Consider the following 23,186-nt stretch of genomic DNA (forward strand, 5'->3'; position numbering starts at 1 on the left):
CATATCGAAGCGTGCCCTAACCAGTGCGTCTTTAGGGGGATAACCAGTTGGGGTTGATATATATCCGCACATATATGTGTATACATTTTTAAGAAGTGCCCATTTCCTCTGGCGCTCCGTACACACCTTTACAAACTGGGAGGGACCCTACGGATGAGCTTATGCTGAATAAATGGTGGAAGCTGTGGACATCCCCAAATTTTGCCACAAATTGGGGAAAATAAAACGCTAAAAAAAAAAAAAGAATGGTTCTCTTAAAAATACGTCATCAATATTAACCTTACAATGAAAACATCTCTTACGCTGTTAGGAAATTTTTTAAAAGTATAGGCACATCCGTTTGTTTTTTAAAAAGCGCAATCGACCGTATTGCCCGTGACACGCTCCTTAAAGTGTAGAGGGGATGAATTGCCCATTTCTACGCATCAAAACAAAATTAATTTGTTCCATATGGACACATTTTATTGTATAATACTATTTTTTGTAAACCTTTGAGACGCTTTAATGGGAAGTAGGACCTCTTCCCATGTGTTGCCGGTGCAACTTAAATTAAGTGTATGACAAAATGTGATAGAAGGGTGTAGTCCAAAAAAAAAAAAAAAAAAAAACATAAATAATAAAAAGTTCGTTCTTTGGGAAAAGTGCTTTTTGGCCAACTTTTTTTGATTAACTGATCTTAATTTAACCCAATTCGCTTTAACAACATCGCTTAACGCGAGTAGCCTTTCTTATTTTGCTTCTTTAACCGTTGATATTGAAAAAATATGGGGGGAGTTCAGAATGATTGCAGCGGAAACACGCCGTAGCAGCGAACATGTTTTTTTTTTTTTTTTTTTTTTTTTTGAACACGGGCCATTTGTGCTACGCTCTTAAGTTGCGTACATATTGCATACATATTGTAAAGAAAAAACAAAAAAAACAGGAAAAAAAAAAACAAACGGTAGGCATTCGGAACGTTTTTGCGCTGAAGCTTTATACTACATGTGATCCCAGGTCCTTTTCATGTTTTTGTCAAAATGGTATACTCTTTTTTTTTTTTTCCTTTCTCATTTGCAATGCCTTTTTTTACCCTTATGCGTATTTTAAAAATTAAAAAAAATGTTTGCCCTCACATTTCAGTAGGATACTTTTTTTTTTTTTAAACTCTTGTTTCATGATTGCAGCGGAAACACGCCGTAGCAGCGAACATGTTTTTTTTTTTTTTTTTTTTTTTTTTTTTGAACACGGGCCATTTGTGCTACGCTCTTAAGTTGCGTACATATTGCATACATATTGTAAAGAAAAAACAAAAAAAACAGGAAAAAAAAAAACAAACGGTAGGCATTCGGAACGTTTTTGCGCTGAAGCTTTATACTACATGTGATCCCAGGTCCTTTTCATGTTTTTGTCAAAATGGTATACTCTTTTTTTTTTTTTCCTTTCTCATTTGCAATGCCTTTTTTTACCCTTATGCGTATTTTAAAAATTAAAAAAAATGTTTGCCCTCACATTTCAGTAGGATACTTTTTTTTTTTTTAAACTCTTGTTTCATATGACAAGATCACAATTTTTTTTTCTTTTACGTTTCATGCCCTGCTGTTTCATTATTTTGCTCTTTTGAATTTTTCCCTTTGGAAAATTTCGCTTAATTAATTTTTCCAAATCAGTGAACGAGAAAAGGCGCCTTCCTTAGTTGTTCACGAAGAGTGTATATTTGTATGGCCCGTTTTTATGAAGTATGCCATGAGTAATCATTCTGTTATAATCTTTGTTTTTCTTTTTTCTCCAAAATAAAGTTCTGCACATTAGAATATAAAGTATACAGAACCTGTTAAATGGGAACAAGTGTTACGTAGGCACAAATGAGTGACACATTGTTTGTATTGGGAAAAAAAAAACAAAATCCAATTTTGAATTTATTGAATGATTGCTAATGTATATATATAATATGTTGACATCTTCGAAGGAGCCACAATTGCTGTTGTAAGCTGTCGTATCGTAGCTGCCTACAAGAATAAATGGAAGGGAATAGTCCCCCAGGGGGGATAACAATACGAGCGTGAATACATATATGCATGTATTCTGTATGTATATTACGTGCGCTACATTACATAAATGCCAACCCAGTCGCTTGCTTCTCCAACTAGCTGTGTAGCTTGGAGAATACCTACTGAGCAGGTATATGCAGTTTTGCTCACGATAAGTCATCAGCAACTATTTAAAAAGTACAAGGAATAGTTGCCCTCCACCCTCCTGATACAAATGTAACAGATTTGCACACACCCCTTTTCGCGAAAAATGGAGCATAACAAATGTCATGAAAAAAAAAAAATGGAAAAATTTGTGTGTCCTAAACACACATATGAATACAATGAAGATGATAGGAAAAATTTGGGAATAGGTTATCTGAACCCTGAATTTCTACATGACGAATTGACAAGATTAAACATATTTACCATCATAAAAAATGAAATAATAAACGTACTGTCGGTTATTAAAAAGCACGAATATAATAAAAATTTGGACTCCAGCATTGTGGACGCCCTGTTCATCCTGTACAGCAGCATCAGCAATTTGACCAACAGCTTGAAGGAAGAAATAGACATACACGAATTTAACAATAAGCTAGATATATATCATATAGCTCCTTTTTTAAATATTATAAGAAATAATAACATTTTTTATAGAATAAAACTAAACGCTTTACATTCCTTGGATCACATATTACAGTATAACAGTAGCTATTTCAATGAAAAAACGTATGATGAAAATATTTCTAAAAATCAGGACTCGAACATCTCCATCGAAAATGATCAGGATGTCAAGCCTAACCAGAACAACCACTTAAATATGAAGGCACTAAACGATGCACACGAAAACAATTCTACAAAAGTGAGTGACGAAAAGCATGATGATAGCGAGGTGCTATCATCCAAGATGAGTGAAAAAATCCCAAGGAAAAAAATATATAATTTTTTTTCAAAAAATTATAAGTTAACTAAAAAATTCTCTGATAAGAAGGAAGATAATCCCGATTTCTTAATTAACAAAGGGAACAATATCATTAATGTGAGCATAGAAACGTTACTCTCTGCACCTATTAACTACAACAACATTAACCATGAAGAAATTATACTCTACGAAACTGTCATTTTGTTTAATAATGTGCTATATAATGCCATCAAAGTTGTTGACAGGAAAAATGTTATAAAAATAATTTGCTACATTTTTAAAATATACAAGAATACTAAATATTCCCTGTTGTTTAAGGGCAATTGTGAATCCATCTTGAAAAACATTTTCTACATTGTCATGAATAATCTGACCAGTAGCACGGGCAGCGCAAATATGAGGAGCGGTAACAGTTCTACTGCCGACACACCTAGTAACGTTAGTTTAAAAGAACCTAGCGACGCTCTCACAAACCAATCTAGCAACACCTGTGTGAATGCAGCAAGCCTTCCAGATGACGAATTAATGCACGATTTGTTAACCATCATTCTGATACTAATGAACAGCAATAAAAATAAGTTTGTCGAAGATTTATTAAAAACGAAGGAGTGTATTGGCTTGTATAATGACTTGTTTGAAAACGAAATATCTAGCGACAATATGGAGTGCATTAATGTGCTGTCTTTCACATTGCTAAACATTGTTTTAGAAACATGCGGATACGCCCTGATAAACAAAAATTTTGATGCCCTGGCCAACATAATAAGGTGCCTATTTTTGCACATCACCTCATCGTCTTATACCCTCATGTGCAGGTCCATGAGAACTTATATAAATATTTTTATCCTTTATAAGAAGCACTTTTGCATTTACAGCGAAGTCTTTATTAATATATTATTAAGCATACTGACGAAATGTTCTTCCAAAAACGTTGCAGAAACTGCTTTGCTAACCTTGACCTATTTTTGTCTAGAAAACGTGCTATTTGAAATATATTACAACCATGATGTTAATTTGTACGCATCCGACCTGTTGGAAAATTTCATAAAAACCGTACTAGATTTGTGCGTCCATTTTAATCACAATACGACGATTATAAATGAAGTTATTTTTAAGATGATAAAGAACATTTTGCACATAATAATCCCATGCCTGGGAACTTGTGGCACCACCGCAGCTGTGAGCACCAACAAAAGTGGCACTAACGTATTGAATGACCAAAACACTCGAATGGGTGACATAGGTGGATACACAAATCAACTCATTAGTGAATTCAGAAATGATTTATACACAGATATTTTTGGCTATGTAATCCATTCTGGGAAAATCGAGCTGCTCAAAGGTACATCTGGCATTAGAAAATGCATGGAGAAATCTGATGAGCAGAGAAAAATGGAAAAAAAAAAAAAAAAAAAATTACTGAATGAAGAAAGTGGTGGCAATAAAAGCACAACCTTGATAGGATACTCCAACGAATCCTCCAAAGGGGATGAGCAAAAAAAAGACGAAGGAATTCAGCAAAATGATAGTAAAGAACATCCCGCTAAACATGGAGATGACACAGAAAACGCTCCAGAAAAACAGGAATCCAAAAAAAGTAACATGAATGAACTGTACACCCTCAATTTTCTTACATCAAGCAAGGACAAAAGCTATGTCCTCCTTTGCTCCATTTTACTGTGCGAATATGTTAAGGAGTCTATAAAAGTGGACTATATTAAGAATAAGGAACATTTGATGAGAAAAAAAAAAATAAGAAAAGAAATTTTAAAAAAATCAGCAAACATTTTTAACACACTAAAAAATAAATCCATCGATGAGTTAATCAAAATGAAAATGATCCAAACGAGGGACACGTTCAGCCAAGTGGATAGAAATGATTCTATTCTCGCTTCGCTAATGACAGGTAAACAGGAGCATTTCAATGCACAATCGAATCACTCCTATGACGAGAAGTCCTGTCCTTCCAGAGAGATGGACACAGAAAAGCACAACAGTGATGAAACTCATGGAACGCCACATGTTGCTGCTTCTAACAATAATGATAATAGCGCCAACGTGTCAAGTAATAGCAGAGATATCACATGCCCCGGAGCGAATGTCCACAGTGACATGAATAGTGCAGAGAAGGAACCTAACGTTTGTCAAAGGAATCTCCATTCTGCAAAAGACCAATCCAATGGTGACATAATAAAAGGTGCAGTGGAACAGCTTTTTAAAGATCATAAGAGTAAGGGATCACTAAGCAGCAGTTGTGACAAGGGAGAGATGGATAACAGTAACGAAAGGAACGAGAAGAGAGAACCCCTTTCCCACGTCGAATCGTCAGGAAACCAAAATACTAGCGGAACCACGGATTGTGGCACCAACACGGGGGAAACAAAAGCGTCTGTGGTGCATTCGGAGGATGCGAACGCCAAAAATGCAGAAAACGATTTAGAAGCAGAATGCAGGATGCAGCAAAGGCCTAGCGATGCGAACAGTGCGGACGTAAGCAACACGGAGAATAGCGAATCACAAAATGTGATGAAACGAAACAGCGTTGTCAGTAACACCCAAGGGAACCTAATGGAGGACCCACACTTTTTGAAGTCCATAGCCAAGTTCCTGAGGTATAATCCCTTCCTAGATAAAGAATATGTGGGTGAATACATTTCTCACAGAAAAAATATAAATATTTTGAAGTGTTACGTGCGACTGTTTGACTTCTGCAATTTGTCCTTACTGTCCTCGTTGAGATTGTTCTTGCACTGTTTCAAGCTGCCAGGAGAAGCTCAACTAATCGAGAGAATATTAGAACATTTCAGCTTGTGTTTTTTTTATTCGAATCCAATTTGTGGAGACTTAGATAAGGTTTACCACCAAGAGGGTGACAAAGTTGAGTGCTTGTTAAAGGATGAGGAGCTAGCCAACACGAAGAGGTACGTCTTGATCGATTTCCTGAATGATAACGCACACGAAGGGGCTAGCGGAAACGGTAGTAATAACCAACCAAATGAGAGCGGCGAATCGAAGCAGACAGATGGAGACTCACCGTGCGAGCATAAAAAAAGCAGCTCCGAAAAGAAGAAGAAGAAAAAAAAGAATATCTCGCAACATAGCAATGTGCAGGAAAAAATTAATCTAAAAAAAGACGTCGACATGCATGATTATATTCACAGACATGTGTTCCCCATGTCGAAGAAAATACAATTGATGAGCGAAGAGGAAGTGCAGAAGAAGTACGTCATTGTTGAAAATAGCGACGTTATATTTATATTAACCTATTCCATCATTATGTTGAACACAGATTTGCACAACAACCAGGTAAAGAACAAAATGAAATTGGAAGAGTTTATTAAAAATAACAGGGGAATAAATAACGGAAAAAATTTAGATAGAATATATTTGGAAAATCTATACAACTGCATACTGCATGAAGAAATTAAGCTCTTCTCAAACACACAGAGCACGTACACAAATGACAATCAGTACTGGAAGTTACTCGAAAAGAGGAAAGAGCAGTACAAAAATTATCATTCATTTAAGGCAAAGGAGGTATACTTTTACAAATTTGACATAAACAAATTGTTAATTAAAAATAACTTCATTCCGATTTTTTTCCAAATTTTCAAACGTACCAATGATTACAATTTAACAGAGAATTGTCTGAGCATATTCAAAATGGCCATAACAAATTTTGCCTACTATCATGATGTGGATAATATAAATAAATTATGTTATATATTTAAATACATCAATTTTTATTTGACGCAAAAATCACAGTCATTACTGTACCTCTTATTTCATCTCATCAAAAGATGCCACAATTTATTTAGAGACGGATGGGCAATGTACATAAATGTTTTATGCAAATTAATTACCATAGATTTAGTCCCCATCTTCTTTTATCCTCACATGTATATTAACAGTGCCCAATTTAATAACGACAAAGATTTCCTCCATAGAAAATACAAAAAGGGAAACTGCGTGGAGACATATAATATCAATAAAAGCATAACAGAGATTTATCAGCACCCACTTTTGATATTTAAAAAAAACATTAAAAAAATGAACAGGTCAAAATGGATTGATGAATTCAGTAGTATGTTCTTTTCCAGACATAGCAATAATGAAAATTCCAATTTGTCCATCATATTTAGGGAAAGCTATTCTGACAAACTCGATGAGGATAAAAAGAAAAGGAAAAAAAAAGACAAAACACAGGAACATGCACATAAGGAAAAAACGATTAACACGTCTATCAATAGTACAGAAATAAAACAAACGGATGACGGAAACGAAGACGATGATGATGAAAATAATGATGAGGAGGAGGACGACGATGACGAGGATGATGAAGATAACCTCAACCATATATATGTACATATTAAGGTAGACCCCAAAAATGTGGATAACAGCTCCATCATAGATAGTGTCACCATATATAAAAGATTAAAATTAGATATTTACAACTTTTTTACCGTAAACGATTTTTATAACAATATGATTACCAATTTGAACATCACCAGTTTTGTATACTTGATCAAAATTTTAATGATTAAGTGTTCAGTTACCAAGCACAGTGAACGCAACAGCGCGGCTCAGGGAAGTAGAAGCGATCAGCATAACTCAGGCCTAAGAATGCCAATTATAGCGAATCACAATTTTATGACAAATGATAAGAGCGCCGGCATGCATAACGCCCAAGAAAATATTAATGACTCTAATCCAGTTTTAATAAATGCGGATAACTCCTTCGATTTGTTTTGCAACACCAAGGAAAAACTGCTCACATCACAAATGCTCTTTCACATTATGTATTTTAAGATTAACTACACATATGTGTTGTATAGCATGATTTGCAGAATGGGTAAGAGGAGCTCCACAAAAATATTGAAGGAAGGGGCTGCTCAACCAAAGTGTGCAAAAATGAGGTGTCCGATAAATTTAATTGTGGAAAAAACCCTAAGGGGAGACAAGCATCTAAGCGCGGTAAAGAAGGAAAATGACGAAAAAAAAAAAAAGAATCGATATGACCTCACATTGAATAATATTTACGACACGGACAATTCGACGAACGTCACGTCTAGCGATTCAGAATTCAGCGACATATCTAGTGACTCCTTTTTTATAAGAAAGAATGACCTAATGGCTGAAGAAAATCGAATCTACGGAGATGGAGCTGAGCAACATAAGGGGGATTCCCAAGAAGAACAAGGGGAGCCGCAAAAACACAAGGACGAATTTGATATGATTTACTCGTACGCCAATGATGACGATAGTGTCAGTGGGCAGGACGCCTCTGATGAATACAGCTCCGACGAAAGCAGCGATGAGAGTTGCGATGAGCATAACGACGCCGAAGCGGATTGCAAACCCCCCCCTGCGAGTAGCACTCAGAGCGCGAATACACACAACCCGAGCAAGTGCACGCCAACAGATAAAGGAAAGGAGTTTTTAATGGACAAAATTAAGATGAACTTGTACTTAAAAACGTACATTATGCACCTGAAAATTACCGCAATTACATTTGAGCATTTCTTTAACCTCCTAAACAAGTTCCTCCTAATCAACTATGACAGTAGCATCTTTGTGAGCATTTATAATAGCATTTTTGAGGACTACCAAATGGAAGACATAAAATTTGTGGCGGAAGAAGACTTTGCAAATGATGACAAACTGTCCTACCAGATCTATGAAGAAAATTTCGAAAACATCGACAAAAAGTTACATTACAAGGAGGAAAAGGTAGCCATAAATGACATAGAAAAGAACATGTTCCTTATAAAAATTCCCAAGACGGAAACAGAAGAAGAACAAGAAGAGGATTGGTTATTCATTGAACATCTTATCATGAGCATCATCAATTTCTCGTACATTTGTTTTAGTATATACAAAGACGACAAGCAAAAAATGAGCAAAAGGGGAACAAGCAAATTGAGTAGTGTACACATCTTCGAGGATAGTAGCTATGCACGCCTTATGGAAAAAAACAGCAAATTTTTTTTCCTCTGTGGAATATACCTTATGTACATTTTACAGTTCCTGAAGAAGAACATTTTACATCGATTCATAGACAAAATAATTTACATGTTGGAGAAAAGCTCGAAGAATGTTTATGTGAACAGCTGCATCATTAACATATACCTGCACATGTTGCAACTCATCACACCAAATAATATTCTGTACAAAAATACAAACAACACAAATATTTCGTTGAATGATAAAGATATTTACATTTACATTGAAAAGGCTACCATCTACACGGAAAGTATTAACAACATTATTAACAATAATAATGTGCTGCTAAAATTGAACAATTTTAATATTGAAAATATTATTCTCTCCCTTCTCCCATATTTACTATATTTTAATAACAAGAAAGAAGAAATTAATGCACATATCGCGTCCATTAATTCAGAGTGCCTTCACATTATTTCGAACATATATTATAAAAGTACGTACATGTATATGAACAACTCGAAGAAAACAAACAAAGCAAACGACACCGACGGATATTGCCAAAATGACAATTACAACTCCAGTTTGTGCAAAAAGTACAAGGACAATATCTCATTTGAGAACGTTATCGAGCTGAAAAAGAAGTACATCTTTCTTCTCATATGTTTTGTTTTGTCACTGGCTTGCTCCTTTAGCTCCAAGAGAACCAGAAGTGAAGCCTACATAAAGCTGCAGCAGTTTCTGTTTAATGAGAATTATATTTTTACAAAGGTGAAAAATCCCAATGCGGACAACTCTGCAAGTAGCGCTAGTAACAAAACTGAAAAAAATTCCAAACAGGAAAAGTGCGTATATAGGGATGAAAAGTTGATAGACTTGATAAGCAATTTTATCATCCTGCCACTAATCACGTACAATTATTACTTCCCCTTTATATGCAAAAGTGTGTATTGGGGAGAGGCATCCGGAAAAGGCGAGAAGGAGACTACAAGTGAAGCGAAAGGTTCCGTAAACGAAGCACAGTGTAATCAGAACGAACAGCCAAACACAGCTGTGCATGCGAAGAACAATTACTGCAAGGGAGCCCTCCTCAACTTCAACCTGTACAACAAAAGGAACAACGACATATCGGACAACATGTGGAAGCAACACGAATACGAAAACTGCGGTTGTATTATTAATTACAAAAATATAGAGACGGTGGATCCGGACCTAAACGTGCTAACAAGTTTGTTCAATTATGCAAATGATTATTATATACACACTATGTTACATAAACAGTACAATTACTACTTCAGCTACTTGTACGCCAAGAAATTGCTAAGCTATGACAACGTCTGCTACAGGAAAAGCATGAGCATAAGTTTCGTGAGCCATATCATTTTGTCGTTCCTGCATTCGTTACTGAATTACGCAGGGGATGGATGCGAGCAAAGCGTTGCAGGAAATGAGGAGCCCCATAATGACCATGGCGAACCCACTAATGACAAAAACGATTCTACTTCATCAGATGATTGTAGAGAACCGAATGACATCAACCTGTATGATCTTCTCTGCCTGAATATTGACAAATCGTGTAATAAAATTGTCACCAAAACCAAATGTGAAAATAATTGCATCTTCTACTTTTTGAAGCATTTTTACCACGCACTGCTAACGATTAAGGAAGAAACGACGAAGATTTTAAATATTTACAAAGAGACCTTTATCGAGAATATTAAAAATATCATCTACGTCTCATCGTCCTATGCATACTGCTTGAAGGATCATCGCGTCAACTGCTTTGCGCATATAAAAAATGGTTATTCTTTCCTAAATGAAGAGGAGAAGAAGCTGTTAAAATCATACAATATGGAAGCTGCAGAAAAGGCTGAAAACGCACTCGAGTGCGACAAGGAAATTATTGAAAACATATCAAAGTTGCAAATCAACGTGAGGATTAGTGTCGTCATCGTTTACTACATTATGTACACAGATAATAACCAAAATGAGCAATTTAAAAATATTTTTGAAGAGTTACTGAATGTCCTGTTGACCAAATATAGCGTTAAGGCAGAATCACAAGACAATGGTGCGGATGTTAGCGCTAAGTCGGAAAATGCACATGATCAAACGGATCAACAGCCAGAAAATTTACCCAATGAACCCAGTAAGACCGAAGAAAATGCAGAAACGACGAACCTAGATGAAAAGGAGGAACCATGTGACCAAAAGGCCGAAAAGGTCAACGATGATGAAAACATACAAACGAGCGAACAAAATGAAGAGGCTGAAAAGTGAGCCCAGAGGTGCATCCATTTCTTCGCGCAACACATGTAGGAGCCATTCCTTTTCTAACAATAACCAAACAGGTTTATAAGAATAATCAAAGCAACCTTGTTGACCTCCTTAATTATTTTAAACGTAAACGGAAGCGCCCCCTTCCTGAAGCAGAAGTAAAAAGTTGCTCATCCCATTGGTTGGAAAAAACTACAGAAAAAATCAAGCATCATTGTTTAGCTAAAACTACGAAAACACAAAAAAAAAAAAAAAAAAAAAAAATTACGCAAAAATGTTTGTCTGGTTCCACTGTTTGGAAACTCGATTTCATATATGTCATTTTCACAAGCGTCTATTTTTAACTTTGTTATGTTTCATTGTCCAGTGGTACTTTGCCCCTATTTGTGCAACCCACTGGGTGTTGTATGTGATGTGCGTCCATGTTACACTGCGATGCGCTGCCCCTAGTTGTGATATACCATTCCATCTGTGCTATGATTTGTCAACTTATTATTTTTTTTGTTTGTGATGGAAATTCCTAATCAAGGTGTGTACCAAATTTAGTTTTTATTCTCCCACTACCGCCCCGCACACCGTTTTAGCATTCTCTGTGCGCGTAACTATGTGTAATGCGTTTGTGGTGTCGTGTCATTGTGCGCTTATTTTTATGTGAGCACCCTTTCTCCATAGTAGCCATGCATTGCCACGCCACAGTTCGCGTCATAATCCGTCATGGTAAATGTTCGGCTTCAGCCAAGGATGTTCCAATGCCTCATCCGCATTAGGCCGTTTGCATGGGTCGATTTGCAGTAGTGACAAGAGAAAATCTAAAAATAAAGTATCTTCAATATGAAAATTACGTTTTAGCAAGTTGTCACTTGGGTAGCAAACATCATAATAAATTTCTTTACGTGGTTTTAACGAGTACTGCGAACCCTGATTTGCGTGGGTACCTTTTAATAAATCATTTGTGTGGCTTTCTTTTTTATTTAAACGGAAGAAGTCTTTTGAGTTAAACATGACCGATTCGTCATCCACCTCATCAAGTGGTTCTTCCTTAACGCAGTTACCATAACTTTTGTCAACACTTATCTTACTCAAAATTATTAATCCGTGCTTTGTGAACAGATATGGCATACGGCAACCCTTTATCATATAAAATGGAAAGGGTCCAATGTAGGACGCTATAGAATATATAAATCGATATATATTTTGATGATCAAATAGAATTTTCTTCGTTAAAAATTCAAACAATATGCAACCTAAGCTCCATATATCAATTTTTTTGTCGTAATTTTGTTGTAGTAAAACTTCTGGAGATCTATACGATCTCGTTTGAACGTACATTTCTAGCTTGTCGCTTTCGTATATAGAGCTGTTAAAATCTATTATTTTTATTTTTTCAAATTTTTCGCTGCTAAAAATGTGTCTTTCTGCGACAGCCTTGTTGGTACTACTACTATTACTACTATTATTATTTTGTTTATCCTTCAAATTGGCTGGAAAACATAACTTTTCCTTTTCCGGTACAAACACGTCCTTGTGCGTGGAAGACTTGCTCTTGTGTGTACTACCCAACGTTACTAAACCTGAGTCAGAACCTTTTTCTAAGCGCCCTCCTTTGTCTACTCCTTTCATTTTTCTCTTCCCCCTTTTCATGTTTATCATAATATTTTCAGGTTTCAAATCGCAGTGTACTAAATTTTTGGAATGGATAAATGCCAAGCCTTCCAGCAAGTTCTTGGCCAATATTTGTAGCTGCCCCAGAGTCCCTATCTTACCCTTTTTAATAAAATAATTGTACAAATCGCTCTGCATGTATTCCGTCACTATAATTAGATGTTCTTTGAAGTAAAAGTAATCATACAGTTGTATAATGTTCTTATTTGTGTGCGTCTTCCCCTTTCCATTTTTTGTGGAGTCGCTACTCTTATTCGATAACATGTTTAGAACGATCAGCTCCAACAATCCTTGGTCTAGGAAACTCTTTCCATTTTTCATTACCTTTAAGCACACGTACTTGTAGTTTTTATCCCTCGCAGTTCTGGCTGCGCAGGGGGGTTCGTCATTGCATATACATTTTTCTTGTCCTTCCTGGAGTTTTTTACGTGGAGTCCTTTCCCCTGTCGAATCTTCTACATTGGTTGAACTATTGACCACTAAGGAATCGCTTGTGCGTCCCATTGAACATGTCCTTGAATAACTCTGCCTATAATTATATACCTGATGAACACCACCCCCGCCTTTCCCTTTCCTGTATAGCACATTTAAACACTTAAGCGTGGTGCTGAACTTAGTTTTGGACAAAATTTTTACCACTTTATATTTATTCAAAATTAGCTGACCCGAGAAAAAATGGATTTCCCCCTTGGAATTCAGTTCGCCCTTGTTAGTTTCGTATATGATCCTTAGGTTAATTGCGTTATACGTGTGGTCACAAGAATTTTGGTCAACCCTGGTAAGGTCACTGTCGTAGTTACTTCCAAAGTGGCCTTCTTTATGGAAAATGGTGACTTGGTCCGTTTTAACGTTCTTTTGTTCCCCCTGTTCTTGGGATCCCTTTTCCATTTCCTCTTCACTGGATATCACAGTTGACCATCCAAGCGTTAGCTCTTTTTTTTTCTTAATCTGTTTTGACCTAAACATATTGTAATCTCCCTCACAGTACTCATCCATCCACTTATGTTCATCCCGTTCGTACTTTACTGCTTGCTCCACATCATCGTGGTGGTTCTCGTCACTTGACACATCTTTATCACTCTGCTCAAAATTTCCCCCATCTACATCTGGAATATCCTTATGCTGGATATGATGTCGACTGCAGCTTTCCACTCCTTTACTGAAGGAGGACTCATTATTTATAGTTATCGCGCTTGACAGCTCATCATCAAAAAATAGGTTAATTATGTTCTTTTCGTTTTCTTGGTAAATTTTATTATTCGTTTGTACACTCGTTTCATTGCTATTCAAAAAGAGGGAGCTATTCTTCATGCAGGTGTTGCTTCCTTCCTCACAGGAGTTATTACCATTTTCCTTACTTTTGTAAAAGTCCCTTATACTTTGATAGAAATCGCTCGTGTTACTATGTAGGTTGTTTTTTTTCTTCTGTATGCTATCAATTTCATACGTGTTGTTCTTCTCCCATTTATTGGTAACACTTTTGCCAATTCTATCATTATGTTTGTAACTGCCACTGCTGTGAGGGGGAAAATCGCTTACATTATTCTCCTTTTCTTGAATGAATCTTTCCTGTTTGTTCAATTTTATATGGTTTTCCTTCCTCGGGTTACTTTTCAAATTGGGCGTCAAATAAGCATTGTCCATTTCTTCATTAGATTGATAGGAATTAATCTCAAATTCGTTACACGCACAGTGTGCACTTTTATTTTCCTCCTCCATTTTTCCAAAGATAGGAGACATCTGTCGCTCTACTTCCATTCCAAATGTTGGTGAGCTAAACTTGTTGCAAGAGCCATTTCTACTTAGCATATTGTCCGTATACAAATTGGAGTTGTTTCCGTTTATGCTTGATGAATTATTAGACAGTGTGTATAGGGTAATGCCATTTGAGCTTCTCTCATAGTTGGTGTAGTTGGAGATGGAAAAGGTGTCCCTACTTTGGTCATCGTAATTTTTTATAAAGAAATAATTCCCAGGGATGGAGAAAAAGAAGGTTTTATTTTTATACTTATGTGTGTACTTCCTCTCTACATTTAAATAATAACCATCATCATAATCATCTTCACATCCATCATGATTTTGGGCCCTCCTCTTTAACATAATCATAGTTTCGTCACTTAAAAAGGAGGAGTATTTGCTTAATCTAACGTTGCTATTATGCACTTTAAAGAATTCTTTAATTTCTTCTATTAACATTTCCTTGGACACTCTCCTGACATTTAGGGCATAGTCTAAGCCTGCGACGTATCTGATTAGGGTTTCATTTCTTTGGCTAAGTATTAGGTCCCTGTTTTCTTCGCACAAATCTGTGCTGTTTGAAGAATCATCCGCGTCGCTGCAATTGGACTCTGACGAATGGAACCCACACAAGTAGTTTTTATTTCTACCTTGCCTTTCTACATCGTGGAAGTCGAAGCAGTTTGTCTGACCGAAATTTTTTTTATAATCCTCCTCATTTGTCTTCTCCGTGTGGTGATTCTTCCCCGCTCCTTCCCTTACGTCTACTTTATTTTCACCCCCATTGTACTGTTTCACGTCGCTTCCCAAATGTGCGTCATTATACGTAGATTCATTCTGGGGGAATCCATTTTGGATTTGGTCTCCGCAACGATCATTTTTCTCCTTACCATGCATTTGTCCCTGAGGCTCCTCACTTTTGCATTTACCCTGTCCCACACATGCACTCTCGACATTCTCACACGGGATGCCCTTCTCTACAATGTGAAAATGTAAAAATTCTATTTTGCTTACAAAGGCGCTAAAGGCCCTTTTAAAATCTTGTGCATCTTTACTTCTCTCATTTTGCGTGAGCACATTACTAGAAAAAATAAAACTGCTGCAGTGTTTCTTCTTGTACAATGTGCAGTAATTATGGAACCCTTCAACTATATCAAAAAGGGAAATTAGGTAATCCTCCTTGTTCAGCATGTTTTATTATTTTAAAATGCCGTTACATGAACAAGGAGTAACACTGAACGTAGATGAGATTGTGTAAATGAGTTGTGCCTTTCTGATGAATATACGGAAAGAACAGAAAACAAGAACAGAAAAAAATCAAATCATTTGAGGCCAGTCCAAGAAATTGTGTAGAATGCACTTTGTAATGGATGAGCCACGCCGAGCGGTGTGAAAAGCGCGTACCTGAGTTTCATTTAGTGCGAAGGATTGTCATGTACACATTTTTACAAGTTTTTGTTTTTCTTTTTTTCTAGCTTCCTCTCCCCTTTCGTAACATTTCAAAAATGTGAAAAATGTGCTTTTTTACTCTATTGTTGCGCTTTGTGTAATCTTTTGCTTACAAGCCATTTTACAATTGTCACCGTCATGAAACTCTCACCGTCAATCGTTTGCCGCACATTACGCTTGTGACGCACTCTACGTCATTTAACTTTTCCTTGCACTGCTCCTCTAGCACTACAAAATTGTTCCTATTTAAAGCGTAGCTCATGTAGAAATTTTCACGCATTAATTATTCTCAATACATAGAAAAAAAAAAAAAAAATAGTACCCACACGCTGCGCCTTCCATGTGGAATTCTTTAAACGTATGCATATATTGTCCAAATTCTTAAACTTACAAGCAGGGCTTACCTACATTGTTTCACCTTATTTTTATAGGAAATTTTTTTTTTTTTAAGACGTACAACCTAGGCGCATAGTATAGGAATAAATACGTATGGGTAACATAATTATCGGGAAAGGGAAAAAAAAAAAAAAAAAAAAAAAGGTACACACTTGTGCACACCTAATTGAAAAAAATTTGTAAAAAGTGACTACACAGAGTGTAAAGACTGTACACTGTGCACGACATGTCATATTTAGTATACACCTTCATATTAATGAAGGATCATATTTTTCTAAATTGTTAAAGTTTTCACTTAAAAAAGAAAAAAAAAAAAACATACGTGTTACAAGCATATTTATACGTACGTATAATTCATATATGCACACCCTACGCACATTTGCACGTGAGGTCTACATAAAATACATCATTGTGTTTAAAAAAAAAAATGCATTGATAAGGGGGAAGGCTTAAAGATCATAATGGCATGTTGTATTGGACACGTAGGGCATAAAACAAAAAACAGGGTAGATCAAAAAAATTTCACTAACTCTTTTGCGGTGCATGTGCTACATATCTTCTTTAGCAACTTAAAAAAAATGAATACTCTAATGAAAACTTTGTTATAATGTTTGGGGTGAGGAATGATTACTCATTACTCTTACATGCTGCGCAAAAATAAATGCGTCATGAAGTGTGAAAATGAGCGGGTAATTAGGTAGATAAACGAACGGGTAAGTACGTAAGACGCAAAATGCTGTTCAAATGGGGCAACAAAAAAATGATGAAAAAAAAAGAATACACATGTGTGTACGCATATGTGTAGCGTATCATCAACAAAAATTCGATTTTACACGGAGTTCAAAACAACGTGCCATTTGCAGGTTGGCAATTTTTTGACCCTTGCAGATACCACCCCAATGTGGGCCCATGGTGGATATACTGGGATCCTGCGCAACCACATGCGCATGCATTTGTGCATACGTGTTTGCGTGCACGCATGCCCCCTACATCCATCCATGTGTGACACATAAGCCGTATCCGTGGCAGCGTTTTGCCTCCACCTACTTGTGCACGTTAATTTCTGGGTCCTTTATATGCAACTTCGCGTTAAAGGGCTCATTCATTCTGTTACACACAATTAGCAAGAGCCGCACCACCACCTCCTGACTCTGGTTTTTAAACATGTACATATCACCGGGGCTAATTAACAACTGCATGTGCTTTTCGCATTCAATAGTGTTACTTTTCATTCCTGTGTCAATGAAAAAATTATTTGAATCACAATCTAAAATGAGAAATGTCATAAAGCCGTAGGCATTTTTTACAGGCCCATAGGTCGTTTGCGTACCTATTAATATAAGTGCCATTCCTCCTCCTTTGCTTTGGTAATTTAAAGGGATACAGGTGACGCCTTTTTTAATATTATTCTTGTAAATCTTTTCAAGTTCTATAATTTCGGTTGGTGATTTTTTCATGAATGAATTATTTTCCTGTAGAGAAGTATTAATTAATTTAAGAACATTTTTATTTTCTTCTTCATTTTCTGCGCTGCCATCACCCCTGTTCATACTTTGGTGGTCGCTATTCTTGCTATAATATTTTCTTATGTCATTTTGTTTCAACTTATCATTGGCATTATTTATGGCTGCAACTTCGCTTAATTTGGGTCTTCCCCTTTTCCTTTTCACCTTAACTTCTCCCTGTGTGCTATTTTCATTATTGTTGTTGTTACTGTTATTAGCGTTGCTATGATTGTTAAAACTATTGTTCTTGGTTAAAACGCTGCTCAACGAATTTTGCTGCTGCATTTTTTCTTTTAATAAACGAGCTCGGTATTCCTCCATTTCTTTTTTTTTGCGCCTCTTCCTTTTAGGTTTCACACCTGCTTCGTTATTATCATTCGTATTTCTCCTAACGGTGGAGACGTTATCCATATACGTTTTTCCTCCTGTGCTGTCCCCTGAGTTGGAAAACTTGTTGGAAATTTTATCATCTCCACCTTTGCTTTTTCGGTTATGTTTTCCGTCTTTCTCGTCATCTTCATCCCCCTCATCGTCTTCTTCGTCCTCATGCACTTTTTGCTGCATTTTATTTTGTGAGCGCTTAGATGGCCTACCACGTCTTCCTACCACTTTCTGCGTGGTTCGCTCTTCAATTTCGTCTTCCTCTCCTTCTTCCTCGTCATCTTCATTGTTTTCTTGACTTCCCATTTCTTTTTGTCTTTTTTTGTCTTTCTCCTTTTGTTTCATTCTTTCCATCAATATGACATGTTTCTTCCTTCGTTTTCTTTTTTTTAATTTTTTCTCCACTTCTTCATTTTGTTTTTCATTTACGACACTGGAATAATTTTTAAATTTACTTAAATGGTTCTCCACGGCGGATGGGACAGCTTTACTTCCGTCATTTGCTGTATTTCCCGCATTTTCACCTAAATGAACGTTGCTACTGCTGGGGTCGTTATTCTCCGCATCGTTAGCATTTCCGTTGTTGTTGCCTCCGCTATCATTGGTACTTTCACTCCCCTTAGTGTTTCCGCTGTTGTTCGTTTCATCCGGCTTATTTAAATTCTTTTTGTTCAAAATGTTTTGGACATTTCTCACTGTGGCTAGTCTATCTTTTAAAGGTAAATTTTTGCTTCTATCATTTTCGTTATTTAAGTTGGCAGAAATAGACCTCGCTAAGTTGTTACTTTTATTTATATTGCTGTTAATGGGCTTACTGCCGTTATTAAAATTGTTGGGGTTATTGTCTAAAAAGGCTGCTGAAAACACGTTAAACATTTTTACCTTTCTCTATGTACGTAGACACATCGAGGGAGGGGGGTTAATCTTCGTAGCAAAAGGTCGTATATGTGGTGTTTCTCAAAAAGCAGATGCTTCATTCCTTCAATTTTGAGGTACACTTTTTTGGCGTTACTTTGTTTAATTAATCTTACTCGATGTAAAAATTTTCTCCTATTTTAAAAATTAAATTGCGTTCACGTAGGGGGTGTAAAAGAAGGGGCTGCAGTACAGATGTACATATAAAATAAAATTAACTTCAAGTTCCCAGGCGCAAATGCTTTTTGTTAATTTAGCCGCTCAACGTGCCTTGTGGGGAATGCATAAAATTATTTCCCTCGGTAAATATAATACCACGGAGGTTTGCACAAATGAGTGAATAATAAATATACGTACGGATGCATGAAATATGTTACATTCACATACGCATACACTCTTCAAATATTCAGGTGTGCAATTTGGCTATTATACATTTTGATTAAAAGGCATATAATTATTATCAAAAAATGTACAATTTATATGTGCCAAATGGGAAATATAGCTGAAGGTGAAAAATATGTAAAAATTTTGATTGCACATTTTACTGCATTTTAAATGTGCTTATTGTGCCGTACACTTTTTTTTCTTTTATTTCATTTCACGTGCGTTTTTGTATACATTTTTTTTTTTTTTTTTTTTTTTCCTGCGCATGGGAAATATATACGCCGATTGGCGTGGTCACAAAAAATGTGTACATAAAAATGTATACTCCTTTTTCAGCATGTATTTGCTTTCGCTATTCTGTCCGTTTTGGTAAAATGTTAAGTTAAAAAGGGCTGCTACAATTGTGAATTTTCGCAAAAAATCATGAAAGCGTACATTATTTATGTACATGTATATAAAATTCGTATACGCTTATATTGCTGAACGCGCTTATGTGTACAAATGCGTCTAGTAACATGACAAACGGTATTGATTTGCTTTCGCAATATGCCCAATTTGGCAAAAAAAAAAGCAACAATTTGTTATAACCCCAAGTTCGCTTTATCTGTGAACGCTCCAACTGTGTGGAGGGCAAAGATGGGGAAAAATATATCTTACAAGCTTAAAAAAGTTCAAACTTAATACGGAAAAAATCCAGATTAACACGTGCTACCTGTTGCCATATGTGAGAATATTCAAATTCATTCCCCTGGGCTAACAAGATGGCACTAAAAAAGTAGAGAGTATTATGAACGGGTAAACATATACATATAAGGAAAAATGTCCCTATGATCAATTTTTTGGGTTCGTTAAATATGAAATAAAGCTTTCGTTTGTTGCATTTTGTCCCTGGAAAGTTAATCCTTCAAAATGGGATTCGTTCCTTTAAACTATCTTATATGCAGCAACAAAAAAAAAAAATAAAATAAAATAAAAATAAATAACATATGTAATACAAAATAAAAATGGTTTTTATTCTAAAAAATAGGCAGTAAGGAAAATATAATTTTCTCTCTTCCTTTTTTTTTCATGGATGATTTACCCCCAAATTGTGGGTATCCAAAAATGCCATATTTGCGTTGTTGTAGATATAAAAAAAAAAAAATGTTTAAGGCTTAAATTCGCATTCTTACAATGCCACAAGCATTTCTTTCTACATTTGCCTACTTGCACACATAAAAAGAAACTCTCTTTAAAAACAAAAAAAGCAAAATTATGGATAAATAGTTGCCAATTGTGATCTGCAAGTGAATATGCATTTATCGTATGATGTTGTAACACACATGTACGTATGCTAAACTGAAATGCAGAAAGTTAAAAAAAAAAAAAGAAAAAGATAAGAATAAATTAAATGTTTTTGCGACGGGCACGAAGTTGAATATTGAGAAAGGAACTGCTAAAGTGCCCATAAAAGGTGTAAAAAGGAGCAAAAAGAAAAGCATAGCAACTGTGCAAAAATGAGAAAACTCCTGAAGGTCGCCATTGCCGATGTGAACAAAATAGCATGTGACGATGTCACGAAGTCGTCCATCCCATTTAAAGGGAAGTTAAAATCACTAATTATAAAAAATATAGACAAATTTGAAAATGAAGAAATTTTGAAAATAATAGAAAATTACAATGGACACAATGGGAACGACAGGAAAATTCTAAAAAGCAGTTACGACGTTTTTAAAAACAATATACACCGATACTCCTTTGACCAAATAAATAGAATACTGAAATTGTACACCATATCTCAAGTGTATGACAACCAGTTTAATGTGTCCATCCTTGGTTACCTAATTAAGAGGCTCCATGCGATGCCCGCTAGCGTGACCGTGAACATATTTCATAGTAAGTGTGCCTTGGTGAAAGGCGCGGCCATTACACAGGAAAGCGCAATGAAACGGGGCAGACAGCACTGCATATGTACACATACAAATAAATGTGTATAGGCATATGTGCAAACGTGTGTGCTTCCCGTTTTTTGTTTTCTATGTACATAGATGGCCTCGACCTATGCCAGCCATACCCACCCACCCCCGTCTTGACAAATCAGCAAGTTCACCCCAATCCACTTTCCCGCCCACATCGCAGATTTGGTGAAAGCCGGTCTAAGAGATCACAGAAGCATTGAGCCAATTAAAGATCATTTTAGGAAAAATCTAGACGCGTACAATACCCTAGATTTAACAATTATTTTAAGTTCGTTCACCATGTTGCAGGAGGATATTATAATGAACTCTGCAAATTGGGGAGTCAACGAAAATTCGCAAAGTGCAAAGATGAAGAATTCTCCACAATGCGCCATTAATTACAACGATATTATCTCGTTCATACTGAATAAAATAAAAAATGATGAACACATTCACAACAATTTGAGCGTGGTAAATTCCATCTTGATACTAAATATGATTAGCCGATTGAATATTAACAATTACGAAATTTTTAAATTTTTTACAACAAAGTATTATAAAAATTTAAACGAAAGGGATGTAGAACCACACCACCTAACCCTGCTGCTCAACTCATTTGCAAAATGCAACATAAACATTAACATTCTGAAATATATAATTAAATATATGAACAACCAAAATTTTATTAACCAACTGTCCTACGTAAATATTACAAATGCAGTTCACTACATGGCAAAATTTAATTATAAAAATGTATTGTTTTTAAATCGACTCAAGGATAAAGTCATCGAAATTGTTGACACAATTCCGCAACGGGAATTCAGCAACATCATGTGGTCTTTATCAAAGTTAAAAATTAAAGACGATAAATTTTATATTGTGTCTCTCCATAAAGTTAAGAAAATAATCCCTTCGATGGACATGATGTCAATCGCCCAAGTGTTAGATGCACTACGACGAAGGAATTTATCAAGTGAGGTGTCATTTTTAGACAAGCTACTCGATCCCCAGGTGGTTAAAAAGGACACATGTGATTTACTCAACAAATGTCAAGAACCTCAGGAACGTAACAGAGCAGTGACGAATAAGAGCGTAGAATCAGCTGAAAATGTCGCAGAACAAGTAAATTGCGAAAGCACTCAGCTGGGGAAGAATAACCACGCGCACGCAAACAACACACCGTGGCAAAGTGCTCACCCAGAGCAAAGAACAGAGGAGTTGCCCCCAAGAGGGGCCCACAATGTATGCCACGTTCCCATCGAGTTAGAAAAAGGTGTCATCGATTTGTTAATACAGAAATATTTGGAAAATATAGAGCAATGCTCACTCCATGTGTTGACACAAGTCCCATTTTGCTCTCTTCAACTGAACTGCACTAATTACGACATTTACCACAAATCTCTTGAAGTTCTTAGACGGAAAAAAAAATATATGAGTACCTTAAATTTAATATATGCAAGGTACTTCATAAGGATTCTTATAGAAAAGCAAGAGGATAATTTCCAAAAATTGCCTCGCTCGGTTAAGCAATTCGCCAGGGAAATCATGAACTCGGATAGCACTTAGCAGTTCCTATTGTGAGTTCCTGGCGTATGTTATACCTCTGTATCTCTTAACTCTCGATTTGTGTATACGCATGTTGGTTGCTGGTTGCACCTTTTTTTATCAT

At 36.0% G+C, this 23,186-nt stretch overlaps 4 protein-coding genes across 4 annotated transcripts; 2 read left to right on the forward strand and 2 right to left on the reverse strand.

The window, feature by feature from the left end:
- Nucleotides 1-2,277: 2,277 nt before the first annotated feature.
- Nucleotides 2,278-11,154, forward strand: AK88_02629 (uncharacterized protein; the record flags this gene model as incomplete). Its single annotated transcript, XM_012480254.1, has 1 exon — nt 2,278-11,154. The coding sequence occupies one exon, from the start codon at nt 2,278-2,280 to the stop codon at nt 11,152-11,154; it is 8,877 nt and encodes a 2,958-aa protein (XP_012335677.1).
- Nucleotides 11,155-11,853: 699 nt separating this feature from the next.
- Nucleotides 11,854-15,741, reverse strand: AK88_02630 (CMGC protein kinase; the record flags this gene model as incomplete). The annotated part of the gene is made up of 1 exon (XM_012480255.1): nt 11,854-15,741. The coding sequence occupies one exon, from the start codon at nt 15,739-15,741 to the stop codon at nt 11,854-11,856; it is 3,888 nt and encodes a 1,295-aa protein (XP_012335678.1).
- Nucleotides 15,742-17,438: 1,697 nt separating this feature from the next.
- AK88_02631 (uncharacterized protein) lies at nt 17,439-19,157 on the reverse strand (the record flags this gene model as incomplete). The annotated part of the gene is made up of 1 exon (XM_012480256.1): nt 17,439-19,157. The coding sequence occupies one exon, from the start codon at nt 19,155-19,157 to the stop codon at nt 17,439-17,441; it is 1,719 nt and encodes a 572-aa protein (XP_012335679.1).
- Nucleotides 19,158-21,076: 1,919 nt separating this feature from the next.
- AK88_02632 (uncharacterized protein) lies at nt 21,077-23,083 on the forward strand (the record flags this gene model as incomplete). Its single annotated transcript, XM_012480257.1, has 2 exons — nt 21,077-21,455; nt 21,699-23,083. The coding sequence occupies 2 exons, from the start codon at nt 21,077-21,079 to the stop codon at nt 23,081-23,083; spliced, it is 1,764 nt and encodes a 587-aa protein (XP_012335680.1).
- Between the last annotated feature and the right edge of the window lie 103 nt (nt 23,084-23,186).

This window comes from Plasmodium fragile (genome assembly GCF_000956335.1).
Source record: "Plasmodium fragile strain nilgiri unplaced genomic scaffold supercont1.26, whole genome shotgun sequence".
NCBI classification, from domain to species: Eukaryota; Apicomplexa; class Aconoidasida; order Haemosporida; family Plasmodiidae; genus Plasmodium; species Plasmodium fragile.